The following is an 18,445-nucleotide window of genomic DNA, read 5'->3' as shown; positions in this document are numbered from 1 at the left end:
AATGTTTTGCTACAAGGATTTCTAAATACAAAACTTAGGACAAAAAACATGGGTCTCCAAACTTGGCAACTTGGGGATTTCAACTCCTAGAATTCCCCAATCAGTTCAGTTTGGAGATTCCTGATCTAAAATTAACCTCCCCCTCCCAATATATAAACAGCTTATTTATCATTATCAAGTAACCTGCATGTAGACTTAGAAAAAAGAATTAAGGAAGATTTCAGCCATTAAATTATTGTAGCCATGAAAGATGCAAAATCCAATATATCACATAATAATTAAAAATCATTAAAACAATCCAAATACTGCACTTGGTTCATTTGGAATGTATTTCCTGGTTTACTGACTTTTACATGTAATTTTAAGGGCTGGTTAGAAAGAGTGGTAAAGGAGTGAGAAACATTAAAAGTAACAAAATGTTACTTTAACAAAAATGATGAGCCCAAACAAAAGGGAATTGCTCTGGATCTTATTAGATAAAATACAATGTAAGGCTAATTTGTAATATCATCTCACTTTAAAGTTTAAGAAAAGATACTGCCGTACGTTTTGAACTTTGTAGGTAATAAAATTTAAGCTGACATGTTCTGTCTTCACTGTTATACAGTTTATACAGCTTTTACACATATTCTAATATAACCAACGGAGGCGACGTAGCATTGTGGCTATGATGCTGGTAATGAATAAGGGTAACTCCTTCAAACCCCTTCCAGTTATAAATGATGTATACAACGCTATTTCTCAAACTATTTTGCTTTAAGATCACTGGCAGAAATAACCATATTGATCATCTTAAGAAAGCTATCTGCAAATAGAAATTGTGATTTAAAAATATTTACATGGTTTAAAAGATTCTAATGTAATACTTAATGATTTCTGTTAACTTACCACATCACTAGCACCAGAAAATTCATTGTTAACCAAGCTTTCAAGAGCCATCCAACGCACTGGTCTGTTTTCATTATCTCCAAGGCAATGATAATCCATTGGAAATAAGTCTCTGGACAGAGCATTATCTGTAATCTTTACCTGAAGTGCATCATCAATGCTGCATATTGAAATATATATGGACAATTATTTAGGCAAGGCAGTAAAACTTTTATAGGCAAGTCTTAATCATCTTAAGTCATCCTTCCCATACAAAGCTCAGAAAATCACGCTGTATAACATAGTCTAATATTAGAAGTGCAAACATAATTTGTTTTATTATTGCTTAGAGTTCGACACTTCTTAAAACATAAGTGCGTCCTGTCCCATTTTGCTGCCACCATCCAAATATATAAAAATTCTATACATTGAAAACTTTTCATTAATTTTAAATATTGGAGCTGAAAGCAACAGAATATGGGCAAGGAATAACTTGCATTTTTCAGGAGCCAGGAAATACAATTTTAGAATCCACATATTCCTATATTACCTCTGAGAAAGGGTGACCTGACCTGACTAAACAGTAGAGCATTCAAAATATTGTTCTTTCAACACCATGGCTTTATGTATTTATCTTTTTACACCTCAAGACTTACACACAGTTTCTAGCAGCCAAGTCTTTGTGAATAACTTCTCTTCGGGCCAAATAGCTCATTCCACAGGCAATTTGAATTGCCATATGTACAAGGTCTTGTTGAGAAATTGCCTGAAATAAAAGGTGACATTTAATTAACTTGTTCAAGCAAAGTTTAGTTATTATTTATTTATGGTTTATGACCAAAGAATTTTACGATTAAGCACATCTTACCTGTGGGTTATTAGCTTCTACAAGTTTGCATTGTCGCAAGAAAAGCTTGAGATTCCCCCAGTTCATGTAAGGCAACAGCACCATTGGTTTTTCTCCTTCCTCTATGCAAACATGAGTAATTGGGAGTAGATTTCTGAAAGAAATAGAGTGTTGGCTTGTTATAATGTTATGCCATTTCACTGTCAATTAATATTCCATGACCAATGAGTACTACTGCATAAACTGTAGAATTATCATTCTTATCCTTTTTGTTTCTATTTTTCCACAATACATTTCTGTATAACAGTATATAAAAATATACAAAAATATATCTAGGAGAGGTAAATTATGGAATTTCATAATTACTTCAAAAGGAGCAGCTGAATAAAATGAAATATATGGGGAATAGCCTACTAGTTGTTTGATAAACATAGCGAGTAAAAAGAAATCACATTCAACAAGAACTTTATCTTCTAGTCAGGAGAGAACAAATACCCATAACTATGTATACTGTATATTGGTCAATACATGATCTCTTTATATCTTTCTATACTGAGAAAATAAAAAAAAAACTATGTGGCTTCAGTCTGTCACACAAAAATTAGAAAATTATTTTCTCTGTATTATGAATTAAATATTCAGAAGCGGATAAAGATATGAAATGGATACTAATTTCCTATTTATCAAAGGGCAAAAGTAAGAAATTACTAAATTTTTAAAAGCATGTTTAGGACTGCAGAAAAGGTTGATTTCACTTTAAAAATATTCTTTCTAAATATTTTTCAGTTACATTTCTGGACATTTTCAATTATTGTAAAAGTTTCTTAGAAAAACATGCTTTCATTACCCTCAAATGCATCTGTTCTCTTTTCTTTTACTTTTGCCCTTTGCAAATAATGAACAAGATATTGCTGAAGGCAGAAGCTGACAATTTTGAATCTTCCATAATTTTTTAAAAAAGCTATTTGCTGAAATAAATCTTAAATAAACCATTCAATCCCATAAAACAATGTTAGCATGATTTTAAAAGAACACTAACCTGTGGTGAAGGCCTCTGAGTTTACTGCTTTCTGTCAGCATCATTGTTATTTGAATTTCCGAAGCTTGATCTAGAAAGCCAAATTTTTGTTAAAGCCAATTTGTATAGATGGAAAAAAGCTTTCTTGAAATGAGTTTGCAGACTTAAATATAAAAACTCAAAATGCTTAAAGAATAAAGAAACTGGATGAAGGAGTGTATCTCCTAACTTCTTAAATTTGGTGCAGAATAATTTGGTAGCATTTTTTAAATGATTTTTTCTTGATTGGCCCGGTTCCTTCAATTCCTTTTTTTTTTGTAATAAGTTACGTTCTTCAAGTAATAAATGAAATATGCATGCTCAAAAACAGGTATTTATATATGGCACAATTTTAATGAGATTTATCTGAAACAATCTTGAATACTTCAATTGTTATATGATACACCATACCAACTTTTCCATGTAAAATGACTAATAAAACAAGATTCACATTATATATAATTCTCTACATTCAATGAAAACTTGTCTGTGTAATAAATATATTACATTGCACCTTTTTCCTCACATACACTTCCACAAGTATTAACTGGGAAGATAAGGAATATATTGAATTGTTTCACTTGCATGAAAATAGCTACGAGGAAAATAAAGCAGTAAGAGTATGCTGCTGTATTAAAGTTCTAATACAACTTTTAGGTACTACTTGACATCTGTGGCCCATTGGGTCATTCTCTCAGAGATATTTCTTTACCTAAACAGAGAAACAGAATAGCCACAGGCACACATAAAGGCAGTAGAAGCAGGAACGACTTCTAACCTCCTGCCTGTTTTCAAATCAACGCTGCTTGTGGTAAGTGATAGGGAGTGTTGGAAATCATCCTTTCTATTCCTTGGTTGACACACGAAACTGTCTACCATTTTGTTGAAAGGAAGGGGAACAAAGGGAGGCATAGACTATGAAGAAAACTGCACCTTTGTTTCCCATTTCAAGAGCCCCCCTTTTCAGGGAGAAAGAGGGCTCACCCCTCAAACATCATGTTCCCTATCCAGCCCTACTTTGCCAGTAAACATCCAGGTCACTCTCTTGTCCTATCCTCATTGCCCATTCAGAAATCTCAGAATTGCAGCCTTGGTTGGGCCTTTTTGCTAGATGTAGGTACATGGTCAAGAAGAAAATGGGAAAGAGGTGGGCACCATCTCATCTTCCTTTGTTCTATGGAAAGCACAAATTTCTGGGAAGTATAACCAGAACTTGTAGTGGCAGTGAAGCAGCCACAATTTTGGTTAATTTCAATCTCACAGAACTGATGGTCCCAGATTTTGGATGCATTCTGTAAATTAGCTAATTTCAGGTACCTTGGTTCAAAAATCATCACCCTATGATGCACTGTTTCATCCAATTGAAGGTCACAAATAAACAGACATGAGAGTTTTGGTAGTATATAGATTGTATGGAAAGAAATCTAACTGAAATTACATAAAAATTACAGTAAAAATAACAATAGTAAAAGAGAATAAGTAGAATAAATCCCAATTATATATGTGTGTGCATGTTTGCGCATACATAACATCAAAAAATAAAATGTGCCTAAATAAATGTACTCATGAAATATTAAGCATTTAGATATTGCATATAACTCCACAATTGGAATAAGCAGTAAGATACCAAAGCATATTTATTAGATTAAATTATGAAACTTTTCACTCAGAGAACATAGAATGCATGCATGTGATACAAAAACAAGTTAAAGAATTTAAAATGTACTTGTAAATTTATCTTAAACTACAATAGTTTTAAGTTAATAACTATGTAAATTTTTAAAAACTTAGTAACTATAACTAATCTTTCTGCAGATATGGATCGATTCATATTACATTTTCCCAGTGTATCTAAATTATTGGGTGTCACACAAAACTATTCATTCTCTTGTACCTATTGGATAAACTATTTTGATTGGGAAATAAAAACAGACAAACAAAAGCAAAAGATGGACACCATAAGCACATTAATATTAATAATATTTTGAAAGCTTTTTCTATACAAGGTGTGAATAAAATGTTAATACAAGTTATTTGCATGGAAATTACCTATTACCTAAGTTTCTTTAAAGAACCTATTTTAGTAATTAGATACCTTTCAAGTATGAATAGCCAAGTCAAAAAGCCTTACATTCAAATTAAAACTATGATATTAAAATACTGTTCTATTCAATATGTTTTATCTTTTAAAACAGTTCCAGGAATTTGGATTTGATCCCAAGTATTTGAACCATGCCTGATAGGATCATTTCCAAAGGAGAACTATTCTATTCATGCAGTATAAACTCTAGATCAAACCTATTGTGTTCTCTTATCAATATAATTTCCTTGTTGTTTCGTATACAGTACATCGTTCATTTTTCTAAGAAAACAAATCTAACCCATAGTCAGTAATTTAAAATACATACCCACTCTAGCTAAGATGCAACCAAAGGGGACGTGGAAGAGTTCCCTCCCACAGAATGGTCTCCCATCAAACTGCATCCTTACTCCTATTTTCCAGGAAGCTTTTTCAAAATGGCTTTTAAATGTGAATATGGAGATTAAGGTGAGGATAAGAGAAATACCTAAGGTGAAATAAATTTGGCTACTGCTGTTTTCATGTATTATTAATGTCATTTGAATCCATGTTAATTCTTCATAGTACTTACAGCAATCAGTTATCATTTATCAAATATACGTGTTGATAGCACTTATGTTTGTTTGCTATGTCTAATAATTTTGATTTATATAATATGTATTTAATGTTATGCTATAAACCGCTTAGGAACTATATAACTGAAATGGCATAGAAACATCTGCAATATATTTTTTAAAAACCTCATGATAAAAGGTAGCAGTATATTCTGATTATCAATTCATTAGCAAAATAGGTGGACAAGATCTATTCTAGTTTTCTTAATTCTAGACTTTTTCACAAGACCATGCACTTGGTTCTTTTTACTAGAAAAGTACAAGCTAGATACCCTTTCAATTTAGAATTTAAAGCTAATATGTTTTATGTTTCATTTTTTCTTTCTTCCTGTTATCACTTATATTGCAAACTGATTTCCCCCTAAAAACACGTATTTCTAAAGGTTCAGTAGAAGGCACCAACTTCCAGATTCACTAATCCAATATCTTTACTGTTTTGTTGGTTTCTAAAAATATGCTTGAAATGTACACATTATCTATAATATAATGGGACCATCTATTCTGTGAGTGGAAAAAAACCTATGCTAAAGGTCATTTCTTTTGACCTAAAGGTCATTCACCTAGAAATGAATGTTGATGAAGAAGCATGGCTACCCAAGAATGAAATTCAATGTTGAAAACTTACCTTTTACTGTTTTAACAAAGACTTGTTTTTCTTTACTAGGATCTTTCTCTTCTATTAGAATACCATGGAAAATTCGACCAAATGTGCCTGAGAATAAGAAAAATTAAAGAAAAAAAACCGTATATAAAAATATTTGTACATACTTCAAACAACTCAACTGTGAAGAGCAATTACCTGTATTTTTTGGAGTATAAGATGCTCCGAAGTATAAGACATGAGTAGCTTTTGGGGAAAAAAAACAAGAAAAAAAATTGCCTCTTTGGGTGGATGGGCCTCCTGAGGATCAGCTGTTTCAGGCTGCAGGGATTGCCATTGCTGCCTCCGCGTGCCCCATTTTCGGCCTCTGCATCCCATTTTACACCTGTTCCAGGAGGCAGGGATCAGAATGGATGGAAAATGGGGGGCGCAGAAGCCAAAAACAGGACGAGAGGGCAATAGGCAATCCCTGCAGCCTGAAACAGCTGATTGTCAGGAGGTGATCCAACTGACAATCGTCTGCTTGTGCTAATCAGGCTGTGCTGAAGCTGAAACAAGCTGTTTGCTGCAAGGAGGCAAATCACTGGGAGACAGAGGCCAAAGGGTGGGGGCCAACGGGTGAGTGGGGCTTCGGCAACATTCCCTGGATAAGACACACAGACATTTCTACTCACTTTTGGGGATGGGAAAAGTGTGTCTTATACTCTGAAAAATACGGTAACCCTAATAATTGATCCTCCTCCTCAGAACATTCACAGCTCACCCAAAAGTTAAAAGATAAGGAAGACTCAAAATATTACAGTTTGAGAAAACTGGCATAATTGGATAAAGGATGGAAACCAGCGAGTAAACAGATAGGGAAGGGAAAATATAAAGAGGTTATGATAGGAGTATCTACCAGATATAGGAAATAAGTATTGGAAAATTGCTTGATAAGAACACACCATCTAAGCAATTAGAAATGTTTATGTTTTTATGTTTATTGGTTAGATATATCTTTTTGGTTTCGTATGTTACAAAATGTTTTGTACTATGTATATATTTTTTAATGTTTAATAAAGTTTATTTTTAAAAATTTTTAAAAAAACATTCATAACTAATGCTTCTTTGCTTTGAATCACACAGTATTTGACAACTGAACTTTGATTTGTTATTGTATAATTTGGAGGAACAAAAAAACCAAAAGACGTGTCAGTATAAACTTTAATATAAACTGTAGAAGTTAACGCAGCTATAGCGAAATCCTCATTTTCAAAAAATTGTAGAACTCATCAAATCCATCCAGTCAACCACAATTCAAAACACCACCCAATGTTACTGAGAGTCACGGCATACACATAAGAAAATATTAATTATTGAAATACAATGAAATATAGACTGCTCAAGACTTTTAAAATCCATTTTAAGATAGAGATCACAGATAAACTGAAAATCACAATCTTTCCTTAAATTTGACAAACTTGTTCTTCCAACTGTGCACTTTGGTTGCCTCAAGCACTAAAATGTTATGTCTAAATTAATTTGATTAGAAAAGCTGGGAAATGAGCAAGTTAACCAGAAGTTAAAAGCTTAAGAAGCTACATCAATTACAAGGGCTTGGACATGACATTTGAATGCACAAACTATAGTAATGGCTGTATATTATGTAACATTGAAAAGTGATTTCTGAGAACAGCAATTAACATAAAAATAGTAAAATATAGGTATTTTATTATTATAATAATTTATACTGTACAGATCTTGACTCAAATAAATTCTCTTCCCTAAGCATTAAGCAAGAAGAAATCAGACTCGGGTGCAGCATCTTGCTAACACCTTTCACTTATTTTGGAACCTAAGCAGCATCAGTTCTGGTTAGCATATGGAAACCATATATAATTTCAGGGTTGCCAGATAGATTGGGAAGTTTAAAAATATTTCTAAAGAACATGCTGCAATGAAAGGCATTTTTTTTTTTGCTTTTCTATGGCAGTTTACTATTAATTTGATTATTTTCTCTATCAAAAAAAACCAGGTTATTTTTTATCTTGTGACAAGCACCTAACAAAAAACTCAGATAAAAATCAGTTTTTTAAACTGACCATTTTGTTGATTATTTTGGTTAACTGCTTAAAACTACCAACATCTATCTGAATAATTTACAGAAACTGTGAAAAGAGAGAAAAAAAGTTTTTTAAAAAGAGCAATGCTTAAATAATACCTTCCTGAAGAACATCTTTCAGTGTTATCCTCTCTCTGGAGATTGCTATATCCTTCACTTTAGCTTTCGCCTCCATCAAAGTTACACTTTTAAGGTCATTCTTCTCTATCCGTAGAGTAGGATAACCTGAGGAACCAGCAAACCCAAACAATACCAATATAAATATCAAATATAAATACTTGAAGTGCAAGTTTAATAAAACAATTAGAGACAAAAATGTTGCAACTTAAAGAAATGTCATTTTTAATACTGTAAGAAAAATACCTGCTCCTGAACAATACAGTATGCCTTTATTTTACTTAACTTATAGACAGATTCAAAAATTACTCTGCAGACTAAACCTAAAAACTAAATATATAAAATGCTAGAACACAAAAACACCAATACCAAACCAACTAAACCCAACCCAAAACCCAATTCAATGTTTTCTACATGATAATAAAACAATTTCCTTTTGACTAATTACTAAATACTACACAAGCTTATATAATATTTTAATAGTCAAGAAAGCAGGCACACTGCCATCTTCTGGGCTTTAAATGGTACTGTTATATGAAAGCTGTTTATTTCCCTGTATACTTTGAAATATTAAAGTCTCTTAGAAATTATAGCAATTGTTTTCATGAAGATATTGCTTATTTATGGACACTGCTAAAGTGTATTGTAAAGTATGTTCAAAAATATTTTTAGCAGTAAATTAGTTGAAAATTTTCTTTGGTAGGCAGGATATGTTGATGGTTTCTCAAAATGATGGATTGAATCCTTAATTTAAGTTAGAAGAAAAGTTTTTTTTTTATTATATGTGCATCTTTGTTTTCTTGTAGCCCTGAACATTTAAGGGCAAAATTAACTGTTTTTATCTCACCTCTTACTTTAACTCTTAGTCAACATCACTTTGATTTTTTTAAACAATCAGTAACACTACAAGTTTTCCTCAACTTTGGCTGATTTCCAATTATATGAATTTCAATTCCCTAAATTCTTAACAATGGACGTGATAGTTGGGGAATTCTGGGAGTAAAGGACTACATAAATGACTAATGCACAATGCAAAACCTGTAATTGGATAAACACTTACTAGTAATTGGTGTAGCATTATTAGGTGTGTCAGCTCTCAGATACTGGGTTGTTTGAGTTGAAGGCTGGGATAAACCTTGAGAACTACTGCTGTTACTAATGCTGCTTTGGAAAACAAACACAAAATACATTATTGTTTCTAAAACTTTCACATCAAGTTTCAAAAATTATCTTCAATTTTCTGAGGAAAACCGAATAATTTCAACTTTTCTAAATTACTTTTGCACTTCTAGTCTAAACACTACAAAATGTAGTTTGCATTCATCAAAGATATTAAAAAACTTAAGCAACCTCAATCAAGCTAGGAAATAGAAAAAAGCCATTCAGCAGCATTTCTAAGGAATATAATTTAAAACAAATCAAACTTTAAGCCCTGTATACCTTTCTAAAAGAACAAATACAATTTGTAGTATAATGGCAGCGATAGTGTCCACATTTGCATATTTATATTCAAATGCTTTACCTATGCTTTCTTTTTCAAATCATAAAAGCTAAAGAAAGAAAAACAAAATTTAGAAATTTGGCCTATGACAAAAGACTACAAGTGAATTTCTGATGCTCCAAATAAAGAAACAAAGTTTGACTATGCTTATGAAACATAAGGTTTTTGAAATATTCAGAATGAGAAGTACTTTTTAAGTTTTCTACAAAACTACAAAGGCTATGAAAAGTGGAGACAATAACATATTTCTTATCTATTTTACTATTATACACATATCCATATTGGTCTATTTCCTTCCATGCAGTCATTACTAAAACGAAAAAGGCTGAGAGAAGATCACTAAGAAATGCTCTATTAGGAGCTACGGTACCTTCTAAGACTGCTTGGTTGGAACAAAATATGTAGTCCATTTGCTAACTTGCAGAACATGACACTGACATAATACATAGTTGTTTATCAATAATTTATGAATATAATTTCCTAATTATAAAAAAAATGGTTTGATACTAGGGTACCTTCAAGAAGATTAGTTTGTTCAATTATTATTGTGCTAATCATTTCATCTGTTATGCACTAATTACAGCAAAGGCAAAATAACGGACACCATCAGAGTATGAGCCTTGATAATTAGAAGAAACACATCCAATATAAACACTATAGGAAAACTAACCTGTATATATCTTTATTACTGTTTTCATGTCTTATATTGTAGATGTTTCGTCCACTTTGTGAACTAACAACTAGCATATGATTTTGGCAGTGTATGCATATAATAAATAAGTTATATGTTGCCATTTTAAGCCTACCCTAATACTTTAATTTTTATAGCTATCTATCTCGTGCATGTGACTCTTGGCAGCACAAATAATTAAAATACAATGTTGAACAATCAATATAACTCAAACACAACCACTAAAATACAATTAAAAACATTTAAAACAACTTTGGCATATCTCATTTTTAGCATATTTCTCATCCCTTTGAAGGAAAATCAGAGGCGCAAAGCTGGATAATTAGAGAATGGTTGCCACAAGTAACTTAAGAATCATATTTGCTTTTTAAAATTGGATCAGTCTTGCACAGACAAAAAATGAAAGACCCTTTTACCTGTCTTCTAATTCTATTCTTTTCATACTGTGAAGATGCAAAACAGCTAGTATTATTGCTACCAGAAATATGACCGCACAGCAAACTCCAACACTGATATAAAACACACGTGTAGAAGTGGTGGGAGCTGCATTTACAGGATCAACTGAAATTGAACAAAAAATTCAACAAACAATTAGTGAAAATTAAATGCATATATCTGACAGATCTTAGCTCAAGAAAAAAGGGGACGTGGTGGCTCAGTGGCTAAGACGCTGAGCTTGTCAATCTGAAAGGTTGTCAGTTCGGTGGTTTGAATCCCAGCGGCGCGTAATGAAGTGAACTCCCATTACTTGCCCCAGCTTCTGCCAATCTAGCAGTTCGAAAGCATGTAAAAATGCAAGAAGAAAAATGTGGGACGGTAACAGCATTCCATGAGCCTTCGCATTTAGTTATGCGAGCCACATGACCACGGAATTCTCATCAGACAGCGCTGGCTCTTCAGCTTAAAAACGGAGATGAGCACCACTCCCTAGAGTTGGGAATGACTAGCACATATGGCAAGGGGAACCTTTATCTACCTCAAGAAAAAGAATATGTTATGCAGCATTATGTTATATAGAGCTCAAATTTGTATTTGTAGAACTTTAAATTTTAAAAGTGCATTTATGCCAGATTTAAATTTGGTTATGTTCAGTACATAACAAATATAAAATTATTTATGTATAAAAGTAACTGATAGCAAAATTTAATATAGACTATTGAACTGGTTACTATAAAAACAACATGGCAAGAACGTAATAATATGACATTGGAACAGCTTATTTGTTTATTCCTGTGTGGATCTATATAATCCATTCATGAAGACTCAGTGGCTAGCAATCAAAAACAGCATGAAATAAAAAGACCTCCATTCCAAATATCTATAAAATAGTAAAGGCATTCATAACGTAAAAATAAATTGAGAATATATATTTTATTTATGTGGCTGCTCAGCTGTGACAATGCAGTTTTTGTGGCATACAAAAGTCTGTGTCTGCCAGATTCTCCTCTTCATTCAAAATATTCCCTGTTGCTGAATAACCAGATTTACTAATAGGTACACTCAAATAGGCTGGAAAGCTGTCTTAGGATTTTACTTCATTATATTGATAATGCTTAAGCATAAATTGCTAATTTGGTTATAATTCTTAAAGTAGGAGATGACCAGACTGAGGTGGTCAAATACATCATCAACCTGGAGTCCCCAGGCACCCATATGTAAGCATGGGATGTAAGTTCAGCCTCCACTTGAAATCTGTTGGCTCTTATTTGGCACCAAGTTGTCTCGACCATTAGTAGTTCAGATTCTTGAACATAGGTAGCATGAAATAAACATGTAGTGCTATCCTGGCACCTGATTTCTTGCTGCTGACACTTAGCGCCCAATATAGTGTCCAAATACTAAGTAACTTAGGATCTTTAAATGAATAACAGGAATGAAAAAAAGAGTTTGAAAGTCTGAGCAAATTTTCTTAATTCAACAGAAGTTTGGGAAGAATTTAGTTTCTGATTCCTATATGAGCAGATAATTCAAAAAGAATATATATGACTCTTTTCATGCAAATAATAACATGAATTAAAATAAGGAGCAAAAATCCCCATCATTGTGTATAAACATTTACTTACAAATGGCTTTAGTGTTATTTTTGTCTAATATTGGCAACTTTACTTCCAAATCAAGTTCTAAAGATAAAAGGAGAAAAGGGGCATTTTAGATAAATTTTCTTATAAATTCTTTTATTAGAAGAGAATTAAAAAAATAAGTTACCCAAGCACCAACAGAAACACAAAGCTTTGAAAGTTTGGTAATTTAAAAAATTCTACCCAATCCACGATCTACAGAGGAAATACCATAGCATGTAGTACCATTGCCTCCAAACCTCCAGTAACAAGGGAATTACAATTTATGTAGCTGATTTGATATATATAAAAAACAAAATACTCTCATATAAATATAATTATTTCATAGGGAACAGGGGGAAATATAAACCAAAATTAAATTGAGAATGTATTATGATCCAAGGAAAGAAAGAGATAAATAGTTGAATGAATTTGCCAACATATTTCAAGGAAACATAATATTTAACTTTCTAAATTCAATTCATATTCTGAATTCAAATCCTGATTTTTTTATATACTTAAAAATGTAAATTATTGGGGGGAAAAGTCTTGTGAAACCACTGTAATCAATAAAACATATTTATACATAATATTGAAACATATTAAAATAGTTTAGTAGGTATTATCTAGCAGGAAATTGTAAACAATGATAAAAAGACAATTTACAATTTTACTGTAGTTATCGGTTACTATTGCATTTCATTTCATTTTTATTTCCATTAGTTTATGAATATTGACAAAAATATTGTTATTGAAAATCGAAATTATCTCTTACAAGCACATAATTCTGTTGTCCTCAATACTTTATTTCTACCATAGTAGCTATCTATTTTAGTGGCAAAACCTACAAACGAATTTTCTGCAATTTAAAGTGGTGAATTTAAAAAAAGAGGTGCAGTGATAGAGTGCTTTCCAATAGAGAAGTTTCTATGAAAAGTTTGCAATTGATTTCTTGCAAAATAAAAAAAGCAAAAAAGCTGTAACTTACTTTTATGACACATTTTCCTCCGTTTGAAATTTAATACTGTGATATTTTTAGAAGTATTAACAGTCATGTTGAGTTGCATTAGTACTGTAACATCAAAGTCTAACTTGCCAGTACAAGACAGTTCCATCCGAAATACTATAAATTGAAAGATAAAACAAAATGGCTAATCTTACTGTTTTAAATGTCTTCAAAACTTTTTTATAATTTAAAAATCAAAGATAACTATAATTTAGAAACCACGATTCTTTCATTGTCTTTAATTTGTTTCCAAATCACATACATTTTTTTGCATCATCAACCTGTTATTTACTTATTCCAGCGAGCGGGCCACCATAGTCTAATGAACATAAGCTCAAATGGCTTGATTAAACAGCAGCAAAATCTGGCAGCATCTTTCTTTAACCTATCATACTCTACAACTACGAAAAAAAGATGGCACTTCCTTGGTCAATGTAGAACAGAAGTACCCAGAGATTTTGGTTTTACTCAGGTAACCTATTTTATCTTCTTTCTTATTGGGGAAAGAAACAGGAATTCCTGGTAGCATCCTATTACGATACTAATATGAAGTACATCTACTTCCTGAACATCTACTGGGATCAAGAAGAAAGGTCTTATTTAAAGTAAATTAGCATGAAATATCGATTCATTTATAAACAGAACATGTTTTAAATTATATTTTGCATATGAAGATGGATAAAGGGTGAAAATTGGAAGCAAAAATCAATTTCCTAAAATGAGGCAAGAAATGCTCTAATACAATGACTGTGTCTATGTTAAGTTGCTTTTCCACTCCATCCCAAACTAACAAATTCTATAGAATTCTCGTGTGTGTGTGTGTCCATTAAAGTAAACAGTTAACTGTATTTGAATATTCTGTTCTCTGCCAGATCTAATGGAAAATGCACTCACCTGATAAAGTTCGAGGAACTTCTCCTTGTTCAGAAATATTTACCTGTGGCATATCCATAGCCAACAGATTATCTACTTGAAATCCCAGTTTATATTCAATCTGTAATAATAAGCAGAAAGATATCAAACTAAAAATATGTTCAACAAAAGATTATGTTTCAAGTTACAGTTACACTGTTTACAAAACATGTTTGTTAGGTGCCAATATCATATCTGAGGGAGAGATTTAGATAAAAAAAATGTGAATGCTTTGTAAATCACTTTTATACCAAGAAGCAAGAATAATCAAAGAGAATGAATCAAAAATTATTTTATATAGAAAAATACACATTCATTTCTTCATAAATGTATTCAATGTTTAAATATTTAATACTTTTTGCTTTATTAAACTAGGTGATAAAATATACATGTTGGAATAGTAGTGAAATATTTAATCTTTGAATCATACAGAAATACCTAAGAAACCAAGAAATACCACATATTGCACTCATTATTTCACTCATAATGGAATTGATGTTATTTGAATTGTCATCTATAGTTCACCAAAATTGAATTAAATACATTTATATATATTAGGTATGTACTAACACAGATTTCCATCTGGAATAATTTAAAGCTCGTAAATTCACAAAAGAACTCTATTATTCCTATATGGGATTATAGAATACAATAACAGAGCTGGAAGGGACATTGGAAGTCTTCTAATGCAATCCCCTGCTCAGGCTGGAAACTCATACCCTTTCAGACAAATGGTTGTCCAATCTCTTCTTAAAACCTTCTGGGGGCAAGTTGTTCCACTGATTAATTGTTCTAACTGTCGGGGAATTTCTTCTTAGTTCTAGGTTTCTTGTCTCCTTGATTAGTTTCCATCCTTTATTTGTCCTGCCTGCAGGTGCTTTGGAGAATAGCTCGAGTCTCTATAGGACCCCCTGAGTGATTTTTCTTTACAAATCTCAGTTACAGCTATACAATCAATTCTTTTGCAACCTGAAAATAGCTTTTGCTTACCTTAGACTTTGCATGCCAAGTGAAATGAAGGTTGTTTGTCTCTACTGGTACTTGTAGATTAAATGACAAAGCGAAGTGATTGATAAGGTCATTTCTCACATAATAAAGTTCTGCATCAATACCTAAATATTTTAAAATGATAAAAGAAGGTTGAAAACAGTTGCAAAATCAGTTCAAGAAAAAGCTTACTGCTGTACTTTTTCAGGAGAAAAAAGCTAATGTTTAATGCCAAGAAAACATCACAAAAACATACATATGTTATCACTCTGAGAAACATTATCATTGTAGAAGGTAATAATTATATTGTCACCTTCTTCAGTCTTTTTAAGTGATAAAGTAGCTCTGTTCATCTTAAACACTGTCAAACTTTTTTTTTTTTTTTTGCAGATGTTGCCCTGATACATATATTTCCTTCTTGGTGACAAATACTAAGATACTGTACTATAAATTACAATTTATTTGTTCTATCTCACCCTTATACACTGTCCCGCTACCTCCTTCCCATAATTTAAGGTGTATGGCAGGAGAGATTAAATGTAAGGCAAGACTGAAAGCAGATATTAGTAAATTTCTTTTGAACTGAGCTTAAGTGTTGGAATAGCCTAGAGCTGATAGAATAGCATGGGATTCATGGAAGGTCACCCAACTGATTTTAAGATATTTATTATCTCTCTCAGATTAGCATATCCCACAGTGATCCTGCTGAAAAGAAACACTGGAAGAGTAATGTACCCACTGTCTTGAACTCCTGATGGAAAACTAGGCTATAAAATAAGTAAACAAGGCACTCCAATAACGTTTTCTCGGCAGAAATATAGAAATCACGTATTAAAATAGTTTTGAAATGTGGTTTCTTCCTCCTCCTCAAATGTATTGACATGAAAAAGTTTATTCTAGTATTGTTGGTTTGGAGAAATAAAGTGTATATGTTTGAATTATGAAACATTTTGTAAGGATATAGAATTGAAATATTGGATATTCTGAGAGGAACATGTGAAGTAAATATGCATGGCATATTCTATTTATTCAATAGTATCCTTCAATATTGAATAGTGAATAAAACAGAAAATAATACTGTTTAATAAATTTATGAATAAATAACAGGGGATTGAAATCTGAACAGTTCTGTTACAATGTAATGCCACAGATAATGAAGCAGCAAACAATAAGACTTTGAGTCTATGAGAACTGGGAGGCCAGATTCCAAAATCTACAATAGTTGTTGTTAGGAACGTAAGTCACCTAACATTTGGGTTGGAAATATATAAACCAGGATAGACATTTTAATACTGTCTCTTTAAGGGAATGCTAAAATTATAATTGGGTGTGGTTCCCCAAACGGCCATAAAATGGAACCAGAAACCTGGTTTGATTGTTCTGTTCTGTCCCTTTCTGGAGAGTGTTGCCGTTCCTGTATTGACTGTTATTGATCATGGTTATTCTTGGATTTGATATAAGTCTTTTACTGAACTGTTTTTGATACTGGACTTTGATATTTGGATTATCCCTGGACTGAAAACTGACTGCTTTAACCGTGAATGACTTGGACTGTTTTGTTGAACTTTGCTTAACCGTTTTACTAGAAGTAAAAACCTACATTTTACTATACAGTGTATCTGTGTGCTGATTGTGTGTTATTCTTCACCACTCTCACTACGTCTCCCGGTGTGCGCTCATTCTCCTAACGGGGAATTACCTCAACAGTTGTTTTCACAATGCACAACAGGACTGTATTTTATTTTTTTTGCAGCAGAAAAAACACTCTCCAATCCAGCTGAGAGGTACCATACAAAGATGTTTTTTGGGCAAACTGAAGCCCTGGGATTCCAATTTGTTTTTCACCTGGGTGCAATTTGTTTTAGCACCCAGGCTGGGCACACTTCATCAGCAACAGAAACAAGAAAATGGTAAAGGTCAGAAGTATATAGTATATATGCTGTCAGAATACAAGGGAATGGGGGTGATTTCATTTTTTGCCCAAAATGTGATAATGTGACTGTGGGGGTAGTAGTGACTATTGGAACTTTGAATCTGTCATAAATAGCCCTGGGGAGATCCTTCTTAATTTTTATGATCCCTGAGCAACCAATCATAAATTGAGCACTATCTGTAAAGAAGTCAACATTCAAGATACCTTAGCTTAGAAGATATTTCCTATTTACAAAAGCTACTAAAACTTAAATCTGCACTATTGTCATTACCATGTTTGGAAAGTAATAGGACTTGATGGGTAATAGTAGAAATGAGACACATAATTGAAAAATGACCAAACAATATCAAATAAGGAGACATAACAATGTGTAAAAACTATTTTACAATATATTTTAACTTCATATGCTATCAAAATAAAGTATAGGAGTTAAAGTCATACATGAAAAGTGAGATGCTAAAAATTCAAGCTGGTTTTAGAAAAAAACTAAAGGATAAAAAATATTGCTGAAATGTGTTGGTTAATTAAGAAACCAAAAAGATTATTTACACAAAGATTATTTATTCATTCAACCTACAGTGTTATAAATATAGAGAGGAAACTTGGAAGAGCTTTTTCTCTGGTAATATTACACTAATAACTAGAGCATTCAAAACATTTGCTAGACCAATACTCGAATACAGCTCATCAGTCTGGAACCCACATTGCATATCTGATATTAACACAGTTGAGAAAGTCCAGAAATATTTCACAAGAAGAGTTCTCCACTCCTCTACTCATTGCAGAATACCTTATGCCACCAGACTCGAAATTCTAGACCTAGTAAATCTAGAACTACGCCGCCTTCGGTCCGATCTTAGTATATAAAATAATACATTGCAATGTCCTACCTGTCAATGAATACTTCAGCTTCAACCATAACAATACAAGAGCAAACAATAGATACAAACTCAAGTTTAATCGCATCAAATTTGATTGCAGGAAATACAACTTCAGCAACAGAGTGGTCAATGTCTGGAATACTCTATCTGACTCTGTGGTTTCTTCCCCAAACCCCAAAAACTTTAACCTTAG

At 32.4% G+C, this 18,445-nt stretch overlaps 1 protein-coding gene across 8 annotated transcripts in view; it reads right to left on the bottom strand.

Annotated features, from left to right (window-relative positions):
• Positions 1–18,445, bottom strand: part of RYK (receptor like tyrosine kinase) — a 29,588-nt gene that overhangs the window by 2,373 nt on the left and 8,770 nt on the right. The window contains exons 2-13 of one of the 8 annotated variants that reach the window (XM_026701403.2): positions 15,442–15,563; positions 14,434–14,533; positions 13,522–13,656; positions 12,540–12,596; positions 10,893–11,037; positions 9,345–9,448; positions 8,267–8,401; positions 6,091–6,177; positions 2,754–2,823; positions 1,736–1,868; positions 1,524–1,633; positions 889–1,048 (exon numbers count right to left, since the gene is read on the bottom strand). In XM_026701403.2, the coding sequence (XP_026557188.1) occupies positions 889–1,048; positions 1,524–1,633; positions 1,736–1,868; positions 2,754–2,823; positions 6,091–6,177; positions 8,267–8,401; positions 9,345–9,448; positions 10,893–11,037; positions 12,540–12,596; positions 13,522–13,656; positions 14,434–14,533; positions 15,442–15,563 (1,358 nt within the window). The remainder of the gene's footprint in view (positions 1–888; positions 1,049–1,523; positions 1,634–1,735; positions 1,869–2,753; positions 2,824–6,090; positions 6,178–8,266; positions 8,402–9,344; positions 9,449–10,892; positions 11,038–12,539; positions 12,597–13,521; positions 13,657–14,433; positions 14,534–15,441; positions 15,564–18,445) is intronic. The other 7 variants (XM_026701405.2, XM_026701404.2, XM_026701406.2 and 4 more) reach the window with 7 other exon arrangements.

Source organism: Pseudonaja textilis, chromosome 4 (genome assembly GCF_049901715.1).
Source record: "Pseudonaja textilis isolate UNSWEBS1 chromosome 4, rPseTex1.2, whole genome shotgun sequence".
NCBI classification, from domain to species: Eukaryota; Metazoa; Chordata; class Lepidosauria; order Squamata; family Elapidae; genus Pseudonaja; species Pseudonaja textilis.
Note: the sequence above shows the minus strand (reverse complement) of the source record. Positions and strands in the feature narration are given on the sequence as shown.